Source organism: Dromiciops gliroides, chromosome 2, assembly GCF_019393635.1.
Source record: "Dromiciops gliroides isolate mDroGli1 chromosome 2, mDroGli1.pri, whole genome shotgun sequence".
Classification (NCBI taxonomy): Eukaryota; Metazoa; Chordata; class Mammalia; order Microbiotheria; family Microbiotheriidae; genus Dromiciops; species Dromiciops gliroides.
Window position 1 is genome coordinate 594086771 of NC_057862.1, and position 24284 is coordinate 594111054.

A 24284-nucleotide genomic window follows, 5' to 3' on the forward strand; every position below is an offset into this window, starting at 1 on the left:
AAATAATATTTGTAAAGCACTTAGCACAGTGCCTGGCACATAGTAGGTACTTCGTAGATGTTTGTTTTGTTTCTTCCAGGCAACAGCCACCAAACAAAATACTGAGGGAGAAATTCTAGGTTCCATCTCTGGCACATTCCCTTCCTTTCTTTCTCTAAAAGTACTTCCCTTTGCAATTGCATAGCAGGCTCCAGCAGTAACACTGGTCCTGGTAACAGGGCAGGAAAGGGCCTGAACTGCTTCAGATTCATAACAGAATAGGTACAGAAAGGTTTATGGAGGGGGGAGCTTGAATGGAATCTCAATTTTGAGATAGCTGCTGTGGACACAGGCAGTAACTAGAAGAAGGGAAGAATTTATATGTTGTTATTTCAGTTGTGTCCGACTCTTTGTGAGCCCATTTGCGGTTTTCTTGGCAAAGGTACTAGAGTGGTTGGCCATTTTCTTCTCCAGCTCATTTGACAGATGAGGAAAGAGAGGCAAACAGAGTTAAGTGCCTTGCTCAGGATCACACAGCTAGTAAGCGTCTGAGACCAGATTTGAATGCAGAAAGATGAATCTTCCCAACTCCTGGGCTGGCACTCTATCCACTGAGCCAACTAGTTGCCCTACAAGCATTTACATAGAACCTACTATATGCCAAGTATTGTGCTAAGAGCTCTTTACAAATATTAACTCATCTGATCCTGACAACAACTCTAGAAGGTAGGTGTTCTTATTATCTGAATTTTAGAGTTGAGGAAACGGAAGCAAACAGAGGTTATATGACTTACTTAGGGTCACACAGCTAGTAGGTATGTGAGGCCATGTCTGACCTTGCTTCTTCCTGACTCCTGGCTCATTGCTCTATCCACTGAGTCACCAACTCCCTTTAACTAGAAACAAATTTCACATGAAGAAGCCAGTGTTTCTTAATTAATTTGTCCAGTGTCTCCCAATTAAACAACATGACTTATAACTACTGATTCCCTGCCCTAGATCTTTCTTCCCCAAAATGAATATTTTGAAAAACACAATATGTGAAAAACATTACCAAACCTTAAAACACCATATTGTTGTTCCATCTTTTAGTCATATCTGACTCTTCATGACCCAGAGAACTGTATTGTCCATGGTGTTTCCTTGGCAAAGATACTGGAGTGGTTTGCCATTTCCTTTTCCAGTAGATTAAGGCAACGGAAGTTAAGTGAATGTCTCAGAGTCACACAGTGTCTGAGGCTGGATTTGAACTGAGGTATTCCTGATTCCAGGTCCAGTGCTCTATACATTGAGCTATCTAGCGGCACCCGCCCTTCCCCCCAAAAAAACCCCACCATATAAATACCATTTAAATGCTCTCTTCCCCCTCTTCCTCCTCTTCCTCCTTTATTATTGTTATTTTCATTATTATTACTATTTCCTCTTACCTTGTCCAAAACCATTTGGCAAACTAATGAGTCTGATTCTCCTATGGCCTAAAAGAACTTTCTGAGAGCAAATCTGACAATTTTGGACACAAGCAGCAGTCACCATCTTTCCAGGCCATTGTGATTCGGTTAAATACACTGAAACTCTAGTCTAGGTAGTGCCTGAAAGGGTTAACAGTTTCCAAATGTGCTTAACCTACAATCAGGTTGTAGCTCAGGCAGGGGAAAAATATGGCTCATTGATTTCAAAAATAGCTTTGTAGAGTAGAGGAGATATGTGGGATTGGAAGGAAAGGAATCCCTAATGGCCAGCCTTAGGTGGAGAAAAGGAAGGGGAAAAGAACCCTAATCCTAATTAGTAGCAGTAGATTTACAAGAAAGGAAAAAGAAATTAAAGCAAAATGGTTTTGCTGCACTGGTGATATATCAAATAACCTGGCAAGAGATTACGGAAATCAGAGTCTAGAGCATTCCTAATCAAGAAATCATTGTCCCAACTGTCATTCTTCTTATTTCCTTATATCAGTAAGTTATTAAAATGCATATATCAAATCTTCATGAAATATTAACATTATTCTTGAGTGTGTTAATTACCTCTGAAGCTCTTATTATATGTCTTTTTCCTCTTGGGGCCTTCGAAAAATAGTTGTTCTTTGGCACCTGAGTTGACTTGTAACAATTTTCCTGTTTATGGTGGAATGAAGCAGAGAGAACATTTGAACTCCACATGTGTTACAGAATGGTGAGCATTCCTCTCATTATTTTGTTTATTTAATCAAAGGCTCAAGTTTATTTCTAAAAAAAAAATATCTATTGAACACTATGGTATCAGTGTGACTTCACCCCCTTGACTGCATAGATCCCTACGGAGATGACTTTGAGATGACCTTCAAATGTGGCAGAATCAAGCTGATGATGTTTTATTCAATCTCTGTTGAATGCTCTGCAGAAGTACAAGATTGGCACAAATGTATCTTTTCTATATTCATATGTTGCCTTCTAACACAAAGATGAAGTGATAAGCCAACTTCCATTGGCAAACAAATCCATGTTCTGGATGAGATCTGGGGTGTGAACACTCAGTTTTGTCTGTCCTGGACTCGAATCTAAATTTGTACAGTAGGCTTGCAAACAGGGAGGCATAGACAAACCAAACAGACCATATATTCCCGTTCTTTCTCTTTTATTTCTAAACTCTGAAAAGGTCATGTTTCTGTGCTAGAACAAAATATTGACCAGAAAATGATCTTCCGGTTCAAGGCAAAATAAGAATTTTGATCCATAGCAATTCACACTAGAAATCACCTCTCAAATTATCCAGCTTAACTCATGCAACAGCAAATTTGTTTCTCACACACCAATATTTTGTAGATTTAAATGACAGGGTCAAGGGCTTCTACCATCTTTGTGAAATGTCCCCTTTGAAAAGATTATATCACAATAAAGATTTTCCAATTGACAATGTCTATGTCCATGAAATTTAGAGGTCAAACAGGCACGAGGTGGTCCTGAGCCATGCCCTCAAATGTGACCTACCTCAAATAGTTCCTCTTACAAATAGCACACTCTAAAACAAGTTCATTTAGCTGTTGAAAATAAAACTGCCCAGCGCCGGGTGAAGTACACACACTAAGACGATGAGGGTGTGTTTGTGTGTTGGCCCTGAAGCTGCAGGCAAACTTTAAAATGTGGTTCCCAGGACTGGAGACAGTGGCCGGTAGTATTCTTCCCATGTTTAGGGATACGGATTACACCTGTGATTGTATTGGGTGAGGGAACTCCAAGGAAGGGGAACTAGCAATGAAAATTATCTCCCCTGCAAGTTTTTTTTTTTTTTTTTGGCACCTCTGCAAGTTATAACCTTAGTAGGGGGCCTAAAGCACTGAGAATTTAAATGTCAACCTTACATGTCAGAGGCAAGATGGAAGCCCAGGGTCTTCTGACTCTCAGGTTATCTGTTACAGAGTGCAATCTCTCTACCATGAGTATAATGTGGAAAAGGAAAGGAGAAAATGGAATTGCCATGACTTTGGCTTCTTCAGCACTAAAAAGAATAACCAATGTTTTCCCCAATGAGCAGAATAAAACTGGAAGGCAATTTTACATTTTAACATTCTCTAGAGAGACTGCAAAGAACAAAAGCTATTTAAAAAGAAAAGTTTAAAAAAGAGCTCAATAAAAGTATCCTTTTAAGATATTGAGTCAACTCCAAGTCATTCATGGCCATTAGCATGGTTGGGTAATTGGAATTCTCAGATTCCTCATTGTCATTTTCTTTTTAATTTCTTCCTTTCCATAATTTTACAAGAAGAGCTCTTTTAAATATCATCATGAACTGGGTTGAGTGTTAACTTTTTATTCTCCTTGCTGTTTTCTGATACATTAATATTGGATGAAATGGCCTAAAGAGTAGGAATCAGAGAGAAAAATGAAAGGCCTAGATAATGCACAAACTGTATAACAGTTCCTAAACACTAATCAAGAGCTATTTGTATTTTCAGAACTTTCACAAGCAATACTTGTGCCTGGGCCATCACAAACCAGTTCAGGGACTGGAATAGAATCAACATTTATATATCACCTACTATGTGTCAGGCATATTGCTAAGTGCTTTTTACAAAAATTACTTCATTTGATCCTTGTGACGTCCCTTCAAGATAGGGGCTATTATTATCTGAATTTTATATGTGAGAAAACTGAGGCAAACAGAGGTTAAGTGATTTGCCCAAGGTCATACAGCTAATAAGTTTTTGAGGCTGTATTTGACCTCAGTTCTTCCTGACTTCAGGCCCAGTGCTCTATCTACTTACTACTAACTGCCTTAGCCAAGTCCTGTACACTCTTGAGCCTGGCCCATTGTCCTCTGAGCTGAGACTTCAGACTGATACCATGATGCCACCTCTAGAGAGGCCGCTGTAGAACAAGGTGGGACTGGGAAAAACTCAACTGGAATCTAGCTATTGGTGGAATAATTGGGCCATCTCATGTTTTGTTATTTTAACTAACTTATTTTGTAACTAGGAAATAAACTCTTTTTTTTCTGCTCTTGAAGGACTAAAAGTGCTTTTAGAAAACTCTCCCAATCTTGAAATGGCCCTGTGTAATTTTTTTTTTTTTTTTAGTGAGGCAATTGGGGTTAAGTGACTTGCCCAGGGTCACACAGCTAGTAAGTGTTAAGTGTCTGAGGCCGGATTTGAACTCAGGTACTACTGACTCCAGGGCCGGTGCTCTATCCACTGCCGCCATCTAGCCGCCCAGGCCTGTGTATTTTGATACTCCATTCCTCAAAGTCTCTACAGATATATTCATTAAAAATACCTACCTACATATATAATACTTGAAAGGGGACAGATTCCACATTTATTTTCTGATAAATCTGCATAGTCATAAAACGAGTATATTTCTGAATTTGGTACCCAAAGTGTCAGACTAAATAGGTCCAATGAAAATTGGTATGAAGCATGCCTTAGGCAAGTCATTTAATATTCTCAATTCTTGTAGGCAACTCTTCTGAGCCTATTAGTTGTAGAGAAAATGCTGACCTGCATTGGAAAAGTTTCCTTACCAAGTTGTTTCTTAAACCAGTAAAGCCAAGGTCCTATTCTATATCCCATAAAACGGGCAAAGGTTTGTGTCAAGGTTGTATTTCATACTGTCATCTCTGGAAATAGTAAAGGGTCATTCTGACCTTGCAGAAGGGCAAGATTTCATCTTGCCATTGCTGGTACCCTTGAGACAACCTCTCTCTCTCAATTTCATTTCTAGTCAAACATCCTTGGAATCAGTGGTTGCTATGGGTAACAGAATAGTTATAGCATGAGATTGATGCTACTTTATTGATGCAGGTCAGCAAGCACATGTTTTTATTTGTTGTGATAGATTAGAAAAATGAAGCATATCTGGACCCAGAATTTTGTCTGCTGCCTTCCCCAAGTACTATAGGATGTTGGCTTATGAAAATCAGGTGCTTGACTGTGCAGTTTGGGGCCTTTTCTATGGGTCAATTCAATTCATTTTAACAAGCATTTAGCAAGTGACTATTTTGTGCCAGGCCCTATGCTGTTCAGTCAGTTAGGAACTACATTTAAATTAGGAGATTAAAGGTTCAAAAAATCTTAATATAATTAATGTCATCATTTACAAACTTAGTGTTAAACCCCCAAAAGGTCCAACACATTTCAGTGGGTCAGAGCTTTACTTGTTTGGTTTTAGTCTAGTTGCAATCCCTGCCAGATTCAAACTCACAGGAATTTTGGAGTTAGAAGGGGTCTCCAGGCCACATGGTACAACAAGAATCTTCTCTCCTACCTACCTGACAAGGAGTCATCCAGTCTTTGTTGGAGGCTTGGACATGAACTGGAAGTCTTAATTATGAGACTCTTAAATTGCTGAAAATGTTACACTCAATTGAAAATAAGACTTCTTTTGCAACTAACTTCTATATTGCCTGACTCAATTTTGGGGCTCTAAATAAATGGGCATGATGTTTTCCAAAGCCCAAATCAGGAAATAGGACTCTTAAAAGGCCAGTTCTTTTTGTAGAGGATCATCTATTTAAAAATAAAAATGGAGGGAACTGGACTTTAGAACTTTTATGGATGGTTAGAACTCCAAACCTTGATACTATGGTCAAAACCATACTTTCTTATTCCTGTCTCTGAAAATCCATGGCTGCCATGCTGATGAAATTAACACAGGCTTTTCATGATAATAAAGATTCTCTTTTTTCACGATAACATGACCCATCCAGACTATTTATTCCAAATCTGAGTAAAAAAGGAGGAAAGGTGTTAACTCACATCAAATTGAAATGGATTAATATGGATGAAATTTCTAAAAATTTGTAGGCTTTATAGCTTGACAAATGAGGATTACTAAGATAAACCAGAACTACATGTAAACTCCATAAGTAGGATAACCCTGGCCGTCCAGGAGGCAGCAAAGTACAATGGAAAGAATGCTGGATTGTGGTTAAATCCCAGACCTGGGTTCAAATCTTGACTTCACCATTTAATAACTAGGGGGCATCAGGTGCATTATTTTATCTCTATTGGGCCTCAGTTTTCTCATCTGCAAAATGAAAGTGTTTGAACTAGATGGCATCTGAGGTCCTTTCCAGCTTTAAATCTATAGTACTGTGATTTCAAAATTGGCATTATGATATACCACATCTTTCTTGATTTGGGAGCCAGATAAGCCAATCAAGTCTTGACCACACCATGTTCACCTCTGAAAATATATTTCCAGAAATGGGGATTTTGAAAATGCTTAATACTAGATAAAATTACAGTTTAAATGATAAATATTGTAAATGATTGGAAAAGGGAAGGAAAAAGTGTTTTCCATGTGTCAGTCACTGTGCTAAGTGCTTTACAAATATCTAATTTAATTGGCATTGGGTTCACTTGAACCTACTTCTCTCTGAAGGCAATCAGCATGGCATACAGTTATTTCATTTTTTGCGGGGGGGCAATGAGGGTTAAGTGACTTGCCTAGGGTCACACAGCTAGTAGGTGTCAGGGGTCTGAGGCCACATTTGAACTCAGGTCCTCCTGAATCCAGAGCCGGTGCTTTATCCACTTCATCACCTAGCTGCCCCAGCATAGCATAGAGTTCAAAGCATTCACCTAAGACCTAAATTCAGGATCAGTACCTGTTCTTGCATACCTGCATAAAGGTATGGGAAATCACCTGCTCTCCCTGCATTTGCTGGAACTGCAGTATATTCTGATTAGGACAGACTTTGTCATAAGCTACCATATTGTACCTTGTAAAGTCTGAGACACAGACCAAATTCCATGAAAACAAATGCTATCCCAACAAAGATTTGTTAAGTCATTTCCAAGCCTTAGCTGAAAATTCACGCAGTTTCAAGCAGTAATCAAATCAACATTTCTCTTTCTATGAGAGGAAGACAAGATGAATTGGACACCCTGTAAGGTTGACAACCGAATCTCTCACTAGTATCTTTGCAGAGTCAAAGAAAATGGGGAAGGCCTTCAGCATATTGGGTGGACTTCCTCTGGTGAACTTAAGGGGAGGACATGGACAAGAGTGAAATAGGATATGCAGACATAGATGGGGTGTGATCTGCCCTTTCCAGAGGGAACAGTCAAATTGGGGATATCACAAAGCCATCTGAATATTCAAACAACAAAATGAACCTGCATTACCCCCTTGGAGTCTGTTATAATGCCAAGACCTGTAATACAAAACTACTGAGAAATGAACTAAAAATAAGCCTCATTCTCCAAGGGGATAGATTAACATAAGGCTGTCCTTTTGTGGAATGGAGGGGAAGGGAAAGGAGAATAGAAAAGGACCATTTTACAAATGTGCATACAACATGAAATAGTCATATGGCCCCAAGGAAGTATCCAGGGCTGGCTTGGGGGTAAAGATATCTCTCTAGTTCTCTTTGAATGGTCTGGGAAAAGTGAAAAGAAGAGAGAAGCACCTTTGTAGGGAAGCCTCTTCCTGAACCCAAAGGAGGAGGAGGAGAGAGATGGTTGTGTTTATAGAAGGTCACCAGAAATTCTTATCCTCTCATAGAACCCTAACACTTATCCTCATTTCGAGAAATAGTACATTTTGGACATTTCATCTAAAAGCAGATATTGCCATGATTTTGAAGAATACTTTACCTCTCAAATCCCAGTCGATATGTGTAATATAACTTGAAGCACCCTTGCAGATACCAACTCTTTTGCTGGTGAGTACATTGTAAATGTCTACAAAATTATCATGGGATGCCACAGCCAGGTATTTCCCTGTGTCTATGAGAGAAAAATAGGCCCTTAGCACCAGATCACTCTGTAGGATAATTAACTTCCAAGAAATAGGTATTTTCAAGTGCAGATGCTTCACAACATAGCCCATTTTATTATTAGTTTCATTGGAAATTCATGATTAAAAAGAACGAAGGGAAATCATTACCTTTGGAAAATTTAATATCAGAGATCATCTCCTTCCTGTGGTGAAAGGAGACCATATCTTCAACAGTGTCAGCATTCACAACTAGGAAGCTCCCATCATTCAGCCCAACCGCTAAGGCTTTCCCATCAGGAGAAAAGGCACAGCATCTCCCACCTGAGAGAGAAAATCCAAAAGAGTATTTTTTTTTTAAATTACACAGAACTTTTCTGCCCCCAAAGAGTACCAGCTCTGGAGTTCAAGGTTGTTGTTATTGTTGTTCAGTTGTTTTAGTTGTGTCCAACTCTTCATGATCCCACTTGGGGTTTTTCTTGGCCAAGATACTTGGGTGGCTTACAATTTCCTTCTCCATTTGTCATTTGATAAATGAGGAAACTGAGTCAAAGAGGTTTAAGTGACTTGCCAGGATCATACAGCTAGCATGTGTCTCAGTATGGATTTGAACTCACAAAGATGAGTCTTCCTCACTCCAGGCCTGGCACTCCATCCCCTATACCACCTAGTTGCTCTGGAGTACAAGGACCTGGGTTCAAATTCTGAATCTCTGAAGATGTGGGACCTGATGATGATTCCAGAATTGGAAAAGGGGCAAATGTCAGAGATGTACATTGAAAAAGAAATACACAACCCAGCCCAGCCTAAATTGGATCTTACTGTTCTGAATAATACTAATGACATCTATACAGGATGAGTTTTAGACAGTTCATCATAAATATAAGATAACCGAAGTTACCTTTTTTGAGCTTTCGAACAGCCAGCATGCGGTGCTGGGATGACAGTTCCCAGATTCGAAGAGTTTTATCATCACTCACAGTCGCGCAGATAGGCAGGAGAGGGTGAGCTGCCAAACCCCAGACTTCTCCCTCCATATGCCCCTATTTGAAGGGAAACAGAGTGAGGGGAATTGATTTCATAGTTCTTGAAATTCTAGTCCCCATTTTGAGGCTCCAAATTCTGTAGAAGCACAAAGATTCCAAACTCGTTCAACTTAACTACAAATACTTGATAATTCAATTAATAAGCATTATGAAGTACTTTATTTGGGACTAGGTCTGTGCAAGGCCTCTGTTAGGCAACAGGAATGAAGAGATGGAACTGGGTCTGTTTTCAGAGAACCTTCATGCTACTGGGGAAAACTCAGAAGGTACATAGGTAAGTAAATTCAACATACACACTGATGCATGCACACACATATAGACATACACACATGTATTGTTTTACACCAACAATAAATAAAAACAGAGGTTTGGGGAGTCACAAACAATGATGGAATCTGAAAGGTCTATTTTGGCAGAGGTGGCATTTGATCTGAATCTTGAGGGGACCTAGGAACTTCAAGATGTGGAAGGGAGGAAGAAGAGCATTCAGGGCATGGGGATAGACAAGACAAAGTCCACTGAGGTGAGAAATGGAATTCTGAGAGAACAAGCTCTTCACAGATGGTACATTTTTAAGAGCAATTATTTGAGTTAGACTTAAAATGTCCATTTGTTAGAATCTTATCTTGCCTCCCATATAAATTTACTGTGTTGGTCAAAAGAGGTGTGAATTTTGAATACTTTCCTTACATTCACTGGTTTTCTCCCCCCATTCTTAGGGTGGAATATTTAATTTTGAACAAAGTGTGACATGCAATTAAAAGCTTTTTTTATATAACCCATGTTAATCTAATTCCTTTTAGTGTGAATCTATCTATTATTTAACAAAGACTAGGTTTCAGCTGAAGGGACTTTCTATATTAAGCCAATTTATGGGTATCTTTTAGTATGAATTTATGGTATCAATAAGGAGAAAAGTCCAACTGAAGTATTTTCAACATTTATTTCATTTATAAAGTATGTGTTTTCTTAGGGTACAAAAAGTGACTGGTACCTGAAGGCTTTCTCCCACATTGATTTCATTCATTAAGCTGCTCTTTATTATAAATTCTCTGATGTTGATAAGATATATTTTCAGACTAAAGTTTTCAGACATTGATTACATATTTAGGTCTTCTTTCCCATAAATTATCTGATTTTTTGGCGGAACCGGGCAGGGGGAGGGGTGTTTGGTGTGGCAGTTGGGTTAAGTGACTTGCCCAGGGTCACATAGCTGTAAGTGTCAAGTGTCTGAGGCTGGATTTGAACTCAGGTCCTTCCTGACTCCAGGGCCTGTGCTTTATCCACTGTGCCACCTAGCTGCCCCTCGAATACATTTCTTATTAAACATCGGGTAATTTAGGGGCAGCTAGGTGGCACAGTGGGATAGAGCACCGGTCCTGGAGTCAGGAGTACCCGAGTTCAAATCGGCCTCAGACACTTAACACTTACTAGCTGTGTGGACCCTGGGCAAGTCACTTAACCCCAATTGCCTCACTAAAATATATATATATATATATATATATATTTATATATATATATATATATATATTATATATATATATACAGATGACACAGGGAGAGTGAATACATTGGGTGACACAGCATCTGAAAATATTTTGCCGAGCTCCTGTTTTGTACTATTTAAAGTTATAGTTATATAAGACATGATAACTGGTTCCAGTCCAATGCAATAAGCAGCAATGAGAATTTAAATAATGTGACCATTTCATGGGATTTGGTATTTACACAAATTAGGACCTAGCTATAGAAGTTTGGGATGAATTTAGCTAGAAAAAATTTAATAGGAACAAATGTACAGTCTTAGATTTAGGTACAAAAGTAAATATATATATATACACACACACATACGTGTATATGATAGGAGATATGTGTTTAGTTAGCACTTCACCTAAAAAAGATCTTTGGTTTTTAGTGAAGTACAAGCCTCACTGAGTTATAGAATAATATGGCAGCTGAAACAACTAATCGATTTTAGACTCCACCATGAGTGTCATGGTATCCATTGTAGGAAATTGATAGTCTTGTTGGACTCAGCCCTCATCAGGCTACATCAGGAATATCATGGTCAGTTCTGGAAACTACATTGTTGGAAGGGCATTGAAAAGCTCAAGAGTAATACACAGATGGGCGACCAATATAAAGGTGGGTAACCAGGATAAAGAAGAGGCTCAGGATATGTCATGTGATGATCAGTTGAAGCAACTGTGGGTGTTTAGCCTAGAGAATAGTATGATGGGTTCATAGATTTAGAACAGTTAGAGAACATCCAGTCCAACCCCTTCATTTTATAGATTAAATTTTGGCCCAGAACCATGAAGTGACTTGTTCTAGGTCACATGGTTTTAAGTGGGAAAGCTAGAACAGAAGATGTAGAGAACAGAGTGTGATAGTTGTCAAGTATTCAAAGGGCCCTCATGTGGAAGAGGAAAGGCTTGGACTTGTTGTTTGTGGCTCCTGTGGGCAGGGCAAGAAGTACTGGGACGGAGTTGCTAAGAGGCAGATTTAGGTTCGATGGCAGAAAAAAACCTTCCTAAATTAGAGCTCACCACAAGAGAATGCCTTGCCTAGGAAGTACTGTAATGATGTTCTCTCTTACCACACGTCCCCAAGGCTGAAATGACCATTTGTTGGCAAGATTGTATTGGGATTTCCAAGTACGTAGGTACAGGTTGGGTTAGATTTGCCAATGAGTTCCCTTTCAACTCAGATTCTGTGATAATCAGGCAATTTATGCAATATAAGTACATAACATTACTAATGTTTACTAGGAGAAATATACAATAATTTCAAGTATACCAGTTATGGCTCAAATACAAAGGAACTATTGATTAAAAGATAAGCTATTAGAAGCCCTAAAAATAGCTAGCTTTTTACTAGTACCTTAAGGTTGTAAAGTGTTTTATAGGTGATGTTTCATTTTATCCCCAGAACAACCTAATATATGGATGGTATTATTATGCCCATTTTATATATGAGGAAACTGAGGAAGACAGATTAAATGATTTGGCCCAGGGTCACATAGCCAGTAAGCATCTGAGGTCAAATTTGAACTCAGGTCTTCCTGACTCTAGGTCCTGCAGTCTATCCACATCAACTCACCTAGTTGCCACAAAAGAACTTCATAAAGCTGAAAAGCCATTTGATGTGCAATGGACCTTTCTATATAAGAACATCTTAGCAGAGATACACTCAGCTGGCAGAGAAAAAGACATAAAAATCTCAGTTTTAGGGAGATTTCACAGCAGGAGATATGTAACTGACAGTTGATACAACAAAGACCTAAAGCTTTATTTATACTTATGAAATCAGTTCATAAAAACTTTACTATCCCCAGACCTAAAATCATTGTTCTTCACCCTAAAGTTATAGGTTTTGTGACTTCTATTTTGTTCAAGCCTGACACTGATGCCTTTTGGGGTGGGGGATTAGGTCTCTCTATTTTGCCCTGATTGGAAGTGCAGCAGCCAGAATTAGCAGGGGAGTCTCTATTTATGACTTAGGCCAGTTTGTCCCTCCTTAGGCAGCCTGGTTTCCCACCCCACACTCTTGGGAACTCACTATAGCAATTGCAAAGGATGATTTTACTTTAGAGCTCACTATTATTCAGGATAGCCTTGTATGAGATACAGTTATGATTTATGAGACTACTGTACCTGAACAAGCAGAGTCTTAGGGCCACTCTTAGCAATCTCAAGTATCTCTCCATTCTTGGTCCCTACTAGGATATGTCCTGTCCCCAAAGTGATAGGCACGAATTGAAGGATTGTCTTCTAAGAGCAACCTGGGTTGGGGGATAGGAAATAGTATTTGGCATATTAAAGATGGAAAGAAAAGAAATATTATTGGGTATGAAAGCAGTTTTTGATCATTTTAAGTGTTTGGCCATTACTGCTTTACGGTTCTACCAAGGGCAGGAGCTCTGAGTGTGTAGAGAGTGATGAGAGTGGATTTGGGAAAGGGTTTTTGAGGGTCCATCGATATTGACCCATTCATAGGAATGGAACCATTACTACTGTGTATTTACAAGTGGCACCTTAAGAGCTAGTTGATAATGCGGATCTTTTAATAGCGTAAGTCTTCAAGCATCTCTCAAACATATCATCCCAGAGTTCCACAATTCCATCGTTTCCACCTGTTCCAAAACCCTGTAAAAGCACAAATGCAGAGCGTGTATTAGATACCAATCTTTCAGTATCAAAATTTACTTTATCTTTAAAATAACACACCCACTTGGGAGAAGTCCTTTTTTTTTTTTAATTTTGCCTTGTTTTTCAAAGAACACATCAATATATTTGGTCCCATAGTCACCAGAAATTCTAGTTATGATAATCTATAGACTTTTTTTTCTCAAAAATGCTTTTATATTTGTATTCAAGTTCCAGGAGAAGGCACACACATTTCTTATAAAAGCAACACAGGCATTTTGCCATATAAAATTATTTTGGCCTCAGCTCTCATTTATAATTTGAGGGGATTGGATTGGATGAGCTCTTTCAACTCCAAATCTAGGGTCTTATGGTCCTGCTGTTGCTCATTAGCATATAATTAAATGTCATCCATTTCCACACTAATTAAAATCAGGTTCATCTTTTGAAAAACTGGCAGGCAAACTGCTTAACAGATTGAGTATTTTTTTTAAAAAAAGTTATCTTTATTTCTCGATCAAGGCACATGATTTATTGGTATTATCACTGAACTTTGCTTCTGGCAACTTACCATACACACCAACTGTCCTTATTCATAAGTCATTTCCTTTTTTTTAAAGCAAAATACCAAGCAATAATTAATTCTGCTTCCTCTGAGATACTCATTCCAGTGCATTTCACTGGAGGTAAATAGAGAAGATAAAAGAGGTATTGTGGGTTGAGAGCTTTACTTGACACCAGTCAGATCTGGCTTCAAGTTGGATTTTTGACATATACTGCCTGTGTGACACTGGGCAAATCACTTAATAGAGGTGCTCTAGGCAGCTTTTTTTTGTTTTGTTTTGGTTTTGTGAGGCAATTGGGGTTAAGTGACTTGCCCAGGGTCACACAGCTAGTAAGTGTTAAGTGTCTGAGGCCGGATTTGAACTCAGGTCCTCCTGAATCCAGGGCCAGTGCTCTATCCACTGCACCACCTAGCTGCCCACTAGGCAGCTTTCTAAAAGAAGGTGCTGATCTGAACTGGTAGGAGGTTCCTCATCTGGAACTCCTTATGGTGATAAAATCACAGCACTAGTTCCATCCTTTACCAAAAAGTGATGCTTAGGAGTTTATGAATTGAAATACTATCATCCTTATTTTCGATATGGAGTTACTTCCACAAAATCAAAGGATATTGCAAAGTTCCTATTATTTCTATGATTTTGCAATTAAATCTACCAAGTGATTAAAAGGGAAACTAACATTCTCCATGAACTAGAGAAGAAGCCATAGCACTGTGGATAGAGAGCTGGCCTTGGAGCCAGGGAGAGAGACTTGGGTTCGAGTCACACTTTTAACACAACATAGTGACTCAGTACAGTGCTTGGCACATAGGAAGCATTGAACAAAGGCTTGTTGACTGATAGATTGACACTAAATCTAGGCAACTCTCTAAGACTATAAGAAGGTGTCAACCTGTCCTGGTAGAGGGGTAGGTATCTTCATCTAAGAGGCCCACATCTCTATCCTTAAGTATGGTGCTGGTAGAAATATTTTTATTCCTAGTTATTTTTAAAGAGCATCTCCTACTTTTAATGAAAATACATTTATTAATAAAAATAATGTATTCATAGATTAACATATGGTAAGAAAATGTTTTAAATTGGGACCAACCACAAGTTGGCCTGTGTACAAGTAAGTGTCAACTCTGAAAACCAGGTTCTGACCTGATTAGGTCAGTTTAGACACTCAAACTGCCTGGGGCTCTGAGAAGCCCTGAGCTGGCTGGACAGCCTAGCCAATCACAATTACAGAAGCCATTTTTGCTTGCAAAATAGATGAGAGAAATTGCTTACATAGAGCACTAAAGAGAATTCAGCACTTTCTGAAATCTGTTAGGACAAAGTCAAACAGTATTTTGAGACAAAATGCAAATAATCTGGATCTCAGGATTTAGATTTGGAAGGGACCTTCGAGGTGATCTGGGCCAACTCTTTTTATTTAAAAGATGAGGAAACTAAAGTCTACAAGTTTAAGTACTTGCTCAAGGTCACAGAGGTGGCACAGCCAGGATTTGAATTCAGCTCCCCTGACTGTAGATTCAGTACTCTTTCCATTGCATGATACTGCTTGGAGCAAGAATATAGCAGTGAGGCAGGTAGACCTCAATCTAGCCGCTTTATCAAAGGTTTAAAATCGAGTCACCCAAGGAAACTGGGTTGGACTAGTCCATGGGGTCTGTTTTTACAGGATAATGGGAACAATGAGTAAAACAACAGATACTTGTAGTTCTTCACCTATTTTGCTAATATTTTGCTAAAAACAGTCCTCTGAATTGAACTAAACGGTGTTATAAAGATTTTCCTACTAATTCTTTTTTTTTTTTTTGCAGGGCAATGGGGGCCAAGCGACTCCCCCAAGGTCACAAAGCCAGTAAGTGTCTAAGGCCGGGTTTGAACTCAGGAACTCCTGAATCCAGGGCCAGTGCTTCATCCACTGCGCCACCTAGCCGCCCCCCTTCCTACTAATTCTTAGACAAAAAGCCTCAGAGAATTTTTTTGGCCATGTTTTCTCATGCCGCACATGATTTTTAAAAGACAGGTGTTATGCAGATGGAGAAAGACAAAAAAAGTGAGAGACAGGAAGAAAAAAAGAAATTTTTTTAAATCCCAAACTACTTCTTCCCCCACTTCCTCCCAGCTACTACTTCCCAACCTTGTACTTCCAGATGCCTAGACTTTTTTTTTGTCTTTCTTCCTAATTTCATTACATAAAGGGGGGGAAAAGTCAATCGGCAACAGACTTTTAAATAATGTACTATACCTTATCCAATGCATGCATAGCAAAAACAGGCCCATCATGAGCTTTCACAGTCTTAAGTAAAAGAATATCTTTCCAAATAAAAATATCTCCCGTTGCAGCTCCAGAGAAAACCAGGTCTTCCATTCGTCCATAAGAAACAGACATCATTGTTTCCAGTTTCCCGATACTGCCAAAGATTCCTCGTTTAGATGTAAAGCCCCCACCTGGAGTTGGAGGAGAAAAGGTTTTATTAAACTTCTGGTGAATATCCTTGATGTTATCTTCAAAGAGTGGGTAGAATGAATATTAAGTGGAAAATAAATAAATGAAATAAATGAAGGGTGAATCAATTCCTTTTGAAACTGCCTTGAAAATGATAATTCAGTAAGCAGAAAAAATGTCACTGGAGGAAGCATTCCAAATATGTATATTAAGTCAGGTTTCAGAGAAGTTTAAGTGTAGTATTCAAGAAACCACTGTAATTAAGAATGCTTTATGTAAGTTTCTATATATATTAAAAAAAAACTGAACAGGTAACAAAAACAGAATTCTGTGCTTGCACAAATATATTTCCCACAGCAAGTGTTATTGTGGGAATAATGTGTTCTGTTTTATGGGAAAGTTACTAAAATGAGCCTATCAGATTTATCACTGTGTGCCCTTCTTTTTAAAGTTATGATAGCATGAAGCCTTTCTTCATTGTTCTGGTGGTTAGTATTCTCTCCCTCCTCAAATTATCTTCTATTTGCCTCCTATGTGTATACAGTTTGCATTCATTTGTGGAATGTAAACTTCTTGAGGGCAGGTACTGTTTCATTTTTGGTGTGATGTCCCTAGAGCTCATCATAGTGTCATGTACACAGTAAGAACTATGGATATGTACACGTATACACACATATACACATAAGCATGTATGTGTAAATGTTTGCATGCATGTATTACATATGTGTGTATACTTATTAAATTGATCCTATTAATGAAAAAGTAAATTGCTCATATTTTGATAGGTTATCAATTTTTTCATCATTAATATCATTCAGTTCATTTCAACAAGCAGTTATTAAACACCTGATATGTGCCTGGTTTTGGATTGAATGTACTCTCTGAGAGAGAGCGATGTGAGACCAGTGATACATTGCCCAATCGCTTCTCCCCTCTAATTGGAAGGTGGAAGGGGAGAACCATAAATTCCTTCCCAAAATTCCCTTAATAAAGGGTTCAGAATGTTCCTGCTAAGTTAATTTCCAGTCAGTCGTTCTGCTTGGTTTTCTGACTCTACGAACATCATGCCACTCTGGAGTGCTTGTGGAAGAGTTGAGAACTCAATTACATCTGGAAAAACCTTTATACATTATCTGTGTAAGATTTCCAGTCCTGCATTACAAAATAACCCTGGGTAAGTCTCTTAACCTCTCTGGGCCTCAGTTTCTTCTTCTGGGGATCCTAATAGCTCATTTCACAAGGTTTTTGAGAGGCTCAAATGAGATAATGAATGCCAACACCTTTGTACAACTTAAAGTATTACAAAAAGCCAGTTACTATTATGATATGTAGAAAATGTCTATTCACATCCACATGGCAATCTATATATTGAAAAAGCAATCATGTCATCTCAACATTTGACATCTCAAGCAAAAGTTTCAAAGTGATATTAGGAAGAAAAAAATGTCCATACACATCTTCAGTTGGGATTAGAGACTTACTCTCTTCCCCCTAACTACTTTCCCAAAAATAATAATAAATTCAAGATGAATGATGAATTAAAAAGAAGTACCTGCTTGTTGCCAGAATTTGATGTGCTTTATCCCAACAGTAACCAGTCTGTCCACATGATGTGGGTTGCACTTCACTACAAATATCTTATCTTTATGTCCTCTGTAAAAGAGAAACAGGAAAAATGCTAGGTTAAACGGGGGGTGGGGGGGCCCAAGAAGATTTTTCAATTGAATAATAAATGGAATATTTAAAAATATTCTTCATTTTTGGCCATTTGTTTGGCCTTTTTTTATTATGAACATTTATGATGCATATATAGAGTTTGGGAGGAATCAGGAATTCACAAATAGGTCTATACAAAGTCTTAAATGGATCGGACAATGCTTTTAATTCATTGTATATTTGAATCATTATACTTCACTTCAATGTTGATATCAACATTGTCCTAATTATGGTGTAAACAATGGATAAGATAATGTACATCAATCATCATTTTTCCATTTTTCTTTGTTTTACAGATCACCACATCCAAAGAACATGCTACCTGATGGCCAATTTAGGCTCCACATGGCTAGAATGGTCCTTGGACAACAGTCGCACCATCTGTTCTAGAACAGAAGGTGATATGTGTGGCAATGGTGAGACACATGGTGGGAACAATTAGTCTGTAGCATATTATTTTTAATATGCTGTGCACAAAAAATGAAACCAAAGGTGTCATTCAGGCATGTAGAATCTGACTGGGGAGATGGGCAGGTAAGAGTTATTAATTAGAGGCAGACAGTCTGAATACTGAATACTGAGACAGTAGTCATGGAAAGTCACCAGTATAATTGATAGATCATCTGGGGAAACTTTATGGAAGGACAAAGACAAGAACTGAACTGGATGAAAAAAAGTGTGGATGGGTTACAATCTGTGCATTCAGTAGAAATACTCAGCCAATTAGATTATGCATTTATTACAGCTATCTTTTTCTTGCCTAATGTCTTGTTTGACTTCTGTAACATGTTCTTAAATTAAGAGGGGCCACTGATGCATGAATTTCTGACTGTAGAAATAAGACTAAGCAATAGCCTAAACCCCTGTATAGGATTGAATAAATTTATTAATTATTATACACAGAAATCACCAATGTAACCCCCATTTTGGGAGACTTAAGTGGAAGAAAACCATAGTAAGGGTTTTGAAATATATCTATCTATAGGTATATACCATTCACACACATATGTATAAAACCATTTGTAACCTTTTAGCTTGCCTGTTAAAAGTTCAACAAATTTCCCCAGTATTTTTAACTTATATGATGATACTTTTTGGGGGGGAGAGGGCAGGGCAATGAGGGTTAAGTGACTTGCCCAGGGTCACACAGCTAGTAAGTCCTGTAAAGAATTAATTGTTATTTGAGGTTTTTATGCCTTGGTGCACACTGGCCTGGGGCTCCGCAAACTGTGGATTTAGACTCAGGTCCTCCTGAATCCAGGGCCAATGATTTATCCACTGTGCCACTTAACTGACCCTATTTTTTAACTTATAAAAAGCCTTATTGCACAGAATTTTCAACCATTACCTCCATTTTAAGGTAAGAGTAGCTTTTCAAGGTCGTCTGTAGGTTAATTATGAAAAATTGCATAGTACAAGCCTCCTGTATAGACAACAGCTACCTGTGTCTGAGACTGCTGAGGTTATTAATTATTATATGTCAAGGTTTAACTGCCCGAAAGACCAATAAAGAATTCAGAAAGACTCCCCATGAACTTAGCCATCTGTACTCTGGCCAGTGACTGCCCTAAAACCTTCAAAGGTTAGGGGGTTAGTAAAATCAAAGTGTCAAATCAAAAGTGAGATTTACTGAAAAACATCAGAAATAAAGCACCCCCCTCCATCTACATATGCAAGAGGATCCCATCCTCAAATTGTACCAAAGATTCGCTGCTGCCTGCTCTCCCTAGAGGTGAGAGCTCTTTGTCAGTGTGGAGACATGAAGACTTATCATAATCTAAGAACAATTTGAGAGGCAATTATATTGTAGTACCCTTCTCTATAATCTTGTGACTCAGTCCATTGTGCTGTTACTCAACTAACGTTATCACTACATCATTGGAAAGGGGAGAACAGAGGCTACTACATAACTTACATCCCAAAGTACACACCAACTGTTCCTTCATTCCAATCCCCCTCAACACTAACACCCAAATGTTCCACTCCAGAACTACCAGAACCTTCCACTGAGTTCTCTGGAACACTTGCTCCATAGTTAACAAACTTGCTTTCATATTCAACTTTTCCTTTCTTACTGCTTCTGTCTTCTTGAACTCACTGAGATTTCTTTCTCTCCTGGTGAGACAGCTAGGAAGCATAGTGGATAGAGTGCTGGGCCTGGAGTAAGGAAGACCTGTGTTTCAATCTAGCCTCATACACTTACTGTGCAACCCCCAGCAAGTCACTTAACCTGTTTGCCTCCATTTTCCCAACTCTAATATGGGGATATAAGAGCACCCAGCTTACAGAGTAATGAGATCGAACAAGATGTTTGTAAAGTGCTTAGCAAAGAACCTGGCACATAATAGGAATTATATAAATGCTTTTATTTTCCTCTCCTCTTTCCCTGACAGACCCTCTTTATTCTCCCTTTCCTAGACTGGTTGAGCTTTCACCAGTAACCCCTCCACAGTGGTAATGGTCGGGGAGTCAGAATATTCCTTGCTCTCTATGGCCACTCTCAGTTTCTCCCTCTGCCATCATTACTCAGTGACCACTCTTCTTTTGAGGTTCATTCAATCCAGATTTATCTCTCAGTCTGGATTCTGGAGTAGATGTTATCTATAGAACCCTGGGATATTCTCCTTCCTTCCTCAGCACTTGGCTCACAGTCTTTCTCTTCTCTCTAACTCTTACCTTTACACCAGGGTGCTACAATATACATATTGATACTCCCAAACATTATAACTTTCCAATTTCTCAGTTTACTCATTTCTCATGACCTGCTCCACCCACCTCAGCTGTACACAGAGATGGTGATACCTTAATGCTGCCATCACTCACAACTGTTCCATATTCATGAACTCTGAAATTCCTTTATCTGATCATAATGTTTTGTCAGTCTATCTTTCCTTTTGTCTTATGACTTCTAACACTGTTCTTTATTCTTACTGTGACCTTCCCCTTTAATTCTCTTGTAAACCCTCTGCAATCTAGTTTTCAACCTCATCATTCAACTGAAACTGCTCTATATAAAGTTACCAATGATTTCTTAGTTACCTTTTCTCAGTTCTTATCCTTCTTGATCTCTCTGCAGCCTTTGATACTGTCATCTTGTACACTCTCTCCTTTCTAGATTCTCATGACACTGCTCTCTCCTGGTTCTATGATTAGCTATCTGACTTTTTCAATCTCTTTCGTGGGATCTTCCTTTAAGTCACACCTACTATGAGTCAGCCTTTCCTTGGGCCCTCTTTCTTCTCCTATGCTATTTCTTTTCTTTTCTTTTTTCTTTTTTTTTTGGTGAGGCAATTGGGGTTAAGTGACTTGCCCAGGGTCACATAGCTAGTAAATGTTAAGTGTCTGAGTCCAGATTTGAACTCAGGTCCTCCTGAATCCAGGGCCGGTGCTCTAACCACCGCACCACCTAGCTTCCCCCTTTCTCTGTTATTTCAATTGATTATATCATCAGCTCCTATGGGTTCAACTATCATGGACCAGATTCTCAAGTCTATTTTCCCAGCCCTAACCCCTCTCCTGATCCCTAGTCTCAAATCAGCTGCCTATTGTACATTTGAAATTCAACACCCCAAAACAGAATTCATTATCTTACCCTTCAAATTCTCCTCTTCCAAAATTCCCAATTAATGTTCAGTGCACTACCAGCTTCCCAGTCTAACAGACTTGCAACCTCGTTGTCATTTTTTGACTCCTCATTTACACTCACCCCACATATCTAATCTGATGCCGAGTCTTATCATTTTTTCCTTTACAATATTTCTTGTATGTGTTCCTTTCTCTCCACTCACATAGCCACCACCCTGGGGCCTCAGTTACCCAAGTTACCTTAAAGTTCAAGTCTGACTCTTCTACTCAACAAATTATAGTTGTTCCAGGATCAAATATAAAATCTTCTTTTTGGTATTTGAAGCCCTTCACAATCTAGGTCCTTTCTAAGTTTCCATTTTTCTTATATTTTACTCCCTTCCATATAATCTAAGGATACAGCAAAACTGGGTGGAGGCTGTGTGTCATGAACTAAAAGCCCAGTTTTGGCTAATACTGACATAATAAATGTAAGAAAGGACATTTTGCATTCAAGAAGATTTAAATTATCCCTGAAATTAACAGGAAGCCACAGACTTGACCTGAAAGAAACTTGATTGGGTCTTAGGAATCTTGTGGCAAGAATATAAATAAATTCCTAATCCTATGAACTTCCTTAACTGCTTTGTTCACTAATATCTCATATGCATAAGTGTAGGCTGGCCTGGTAAGAAATTCACTTGTGCTATAGATTTGCTTAACCCCATCAGAAAATCTACAATCATTTTTTGATTTTTAACACCCAATGTGTTAAGCTATGAAGTATATAAAGTAATACTATCTCACATTTTCTATAATTTAAGGTTTTCAAAGTGCTTTCCTCACAAAAACCCAGTGAAATAGGCAGTATAAGTAGTAGTATCTCATTTTTCCATCTGAGGAAACCGAGGCTCAGATTGATTTGCCCAAGGCTACACAACTATCAAGTGATTGTTACAACTAGGAATTCTCTTCTATTAGAATATCAAGACGAGGCCTGAGAAATAAAGGCTGTATCATCAATTTACATAGTAATACTATATTCATTGTGTTTATAGTATAAGACATACTGTGATACAGATCACAACTTCCTATAATTGAGTAGATGGTCGTCAAGAATTGATATTACCAAACAGGATAATAACTGAAGTTGACATAATACTTTAACATTAGTTTATAAATCCTTTTTCTCCTAATAACCGTATGGTGTTGTTATTGCCAGTTGAGACCCGAGGCTCAGAGAATTTATAAGATTGGTTCAGGATCTCACTGGTTATAAGAGACCAAACTAAGATTTGAGCCCAGATCTACTAACACCAAGAATGGGACTCTTTCCACACTACTACATGGTCCTATGGTATCTCTGAAGGCTACTTCTTTCTTCCATTTCTATCTATAGTTCTGAGTGAACAGCTGGTTAGCCATCCACAGCTGTGGAAGGCTTTCCAGATGGAAAATGGCACAATTGTTCCTTTTAAAATTCAGACATATGCTTTCCCCGAAATTATCTACGAATGCAGTTGGCATATTTTCATAGAACCAATTAAAATTCAGTACCTTAAAATAAGAGAAACCTAGATGGAAAGATCCTCATTAGGAGCTGGGGTGGGGCAAGGAGAATTAGAGGGAAATGCCGTCTCCTAGCGTAACTAACTTGTTCTAGCTTCCTAGTACATATACTTCTTTGTCCCTTTTAATTGGGCTTTGCCCTCTTTTTATTTTTAATTGTTCAATTTTATATATTTTAACTTTGCAGGCTGCCTCAAATCTTTTTTTTTTTTTTTTGGCGAGGCAATGAGGGTTAAGTGACTTGCCCAGGGTCACACAGCTACAAATCTTATTTTTTAGAAGTAAGTAATTTATTAAAAGTCAGATGATACAAAAATAATCATTTCATTAAGAAAACCCACAAACTTCTACACTCTAGAACTTAATCACAGAAAATTCAGAACTAATACCCTAGGTCTAGTCCACCCAGATTCAACATCTCTAGCATCCTGAAACCATATATATTCATTCATTAGCTTGAATTGCAAAATCTATGTTTAATTTTATGGGGAAAATTTTATGACCAAATGAGTGTCAAAGTTTAAATTCCTTATTTAAAATTATTATGGATTCATGACAGAAAGTTAATTAAAGGATGTGTGTGCAGGGAAAGCAATGGGGAAGCAAAGTGATGCTGCCTCAGGCAACAAATTGTCTTATTAGACCTCTCCTGCCAGTTATTTTGGCCTGTAACCAATGCTGGGTGAACAGCTAAGCTAAGGGTAAGTCGGGGTGGGAAGCAATGCTTTGGGCATAGCTGATTCAGCAGGGAAAGAGCATGAGATAAGGGAGGACAGGTGGCATGTAAACAGCAGTCATTCTTGAAAAGTCTATTTATAAGATGGGTAGATTAGGGAAGCAATTTGCCTCCTTTGAAACTCAGCAGCAGATGTACTCGGATGGGGGCCTCTTATGTAGCAAGCACTACCCTAATGACAAATGGTACTTCTGACTTCAATGACTTTGAGGCTACTTGCTTAAAGTCATAAAGCAAGAGGAAAAATCAAGGTGCAGAATACAAACTTGAGAAAAATGAGGATTTGTCTCTACGGGAAATTTTTAAAATGAGAAAACAGGAAATTTATTAA

At 38.4% G+C, this 24284-nt stretch overlaps 1 protein-coding gene across 1 annotated transcript in view; it reads right to left on the minus strand.

Annotated features, from left to right (window-relative positions):
* The window catches only part of EML6 (EMAP like 6), a 325245-nt gene that overhangs the window by 65892 nt on the left and 235069 nt on the right, over positions 1-24284 (minus strand). Inside the window, 10 exon segments of the mRNA XM_043989586.1 lie at positions 2001-2039; positions 2041-2090; positions 8051-8182; positions 8343-8495; positions 9073-9214; positions 12874-12966; positions 12968-13002; positions 13254-13365; positions 16168-16370; positions 17921-18021. Coding sequence (XP_043845521.1) covers positions 2001-2039; positions 2041-2090; positions 8051-8182; positions 8343-8495; positions 9073-9214; positions 12874-12966; positions 12968-13002; positions 13254-13365; positions 16168-16370; positions 17921-18021 — 1060 coding nt within the window.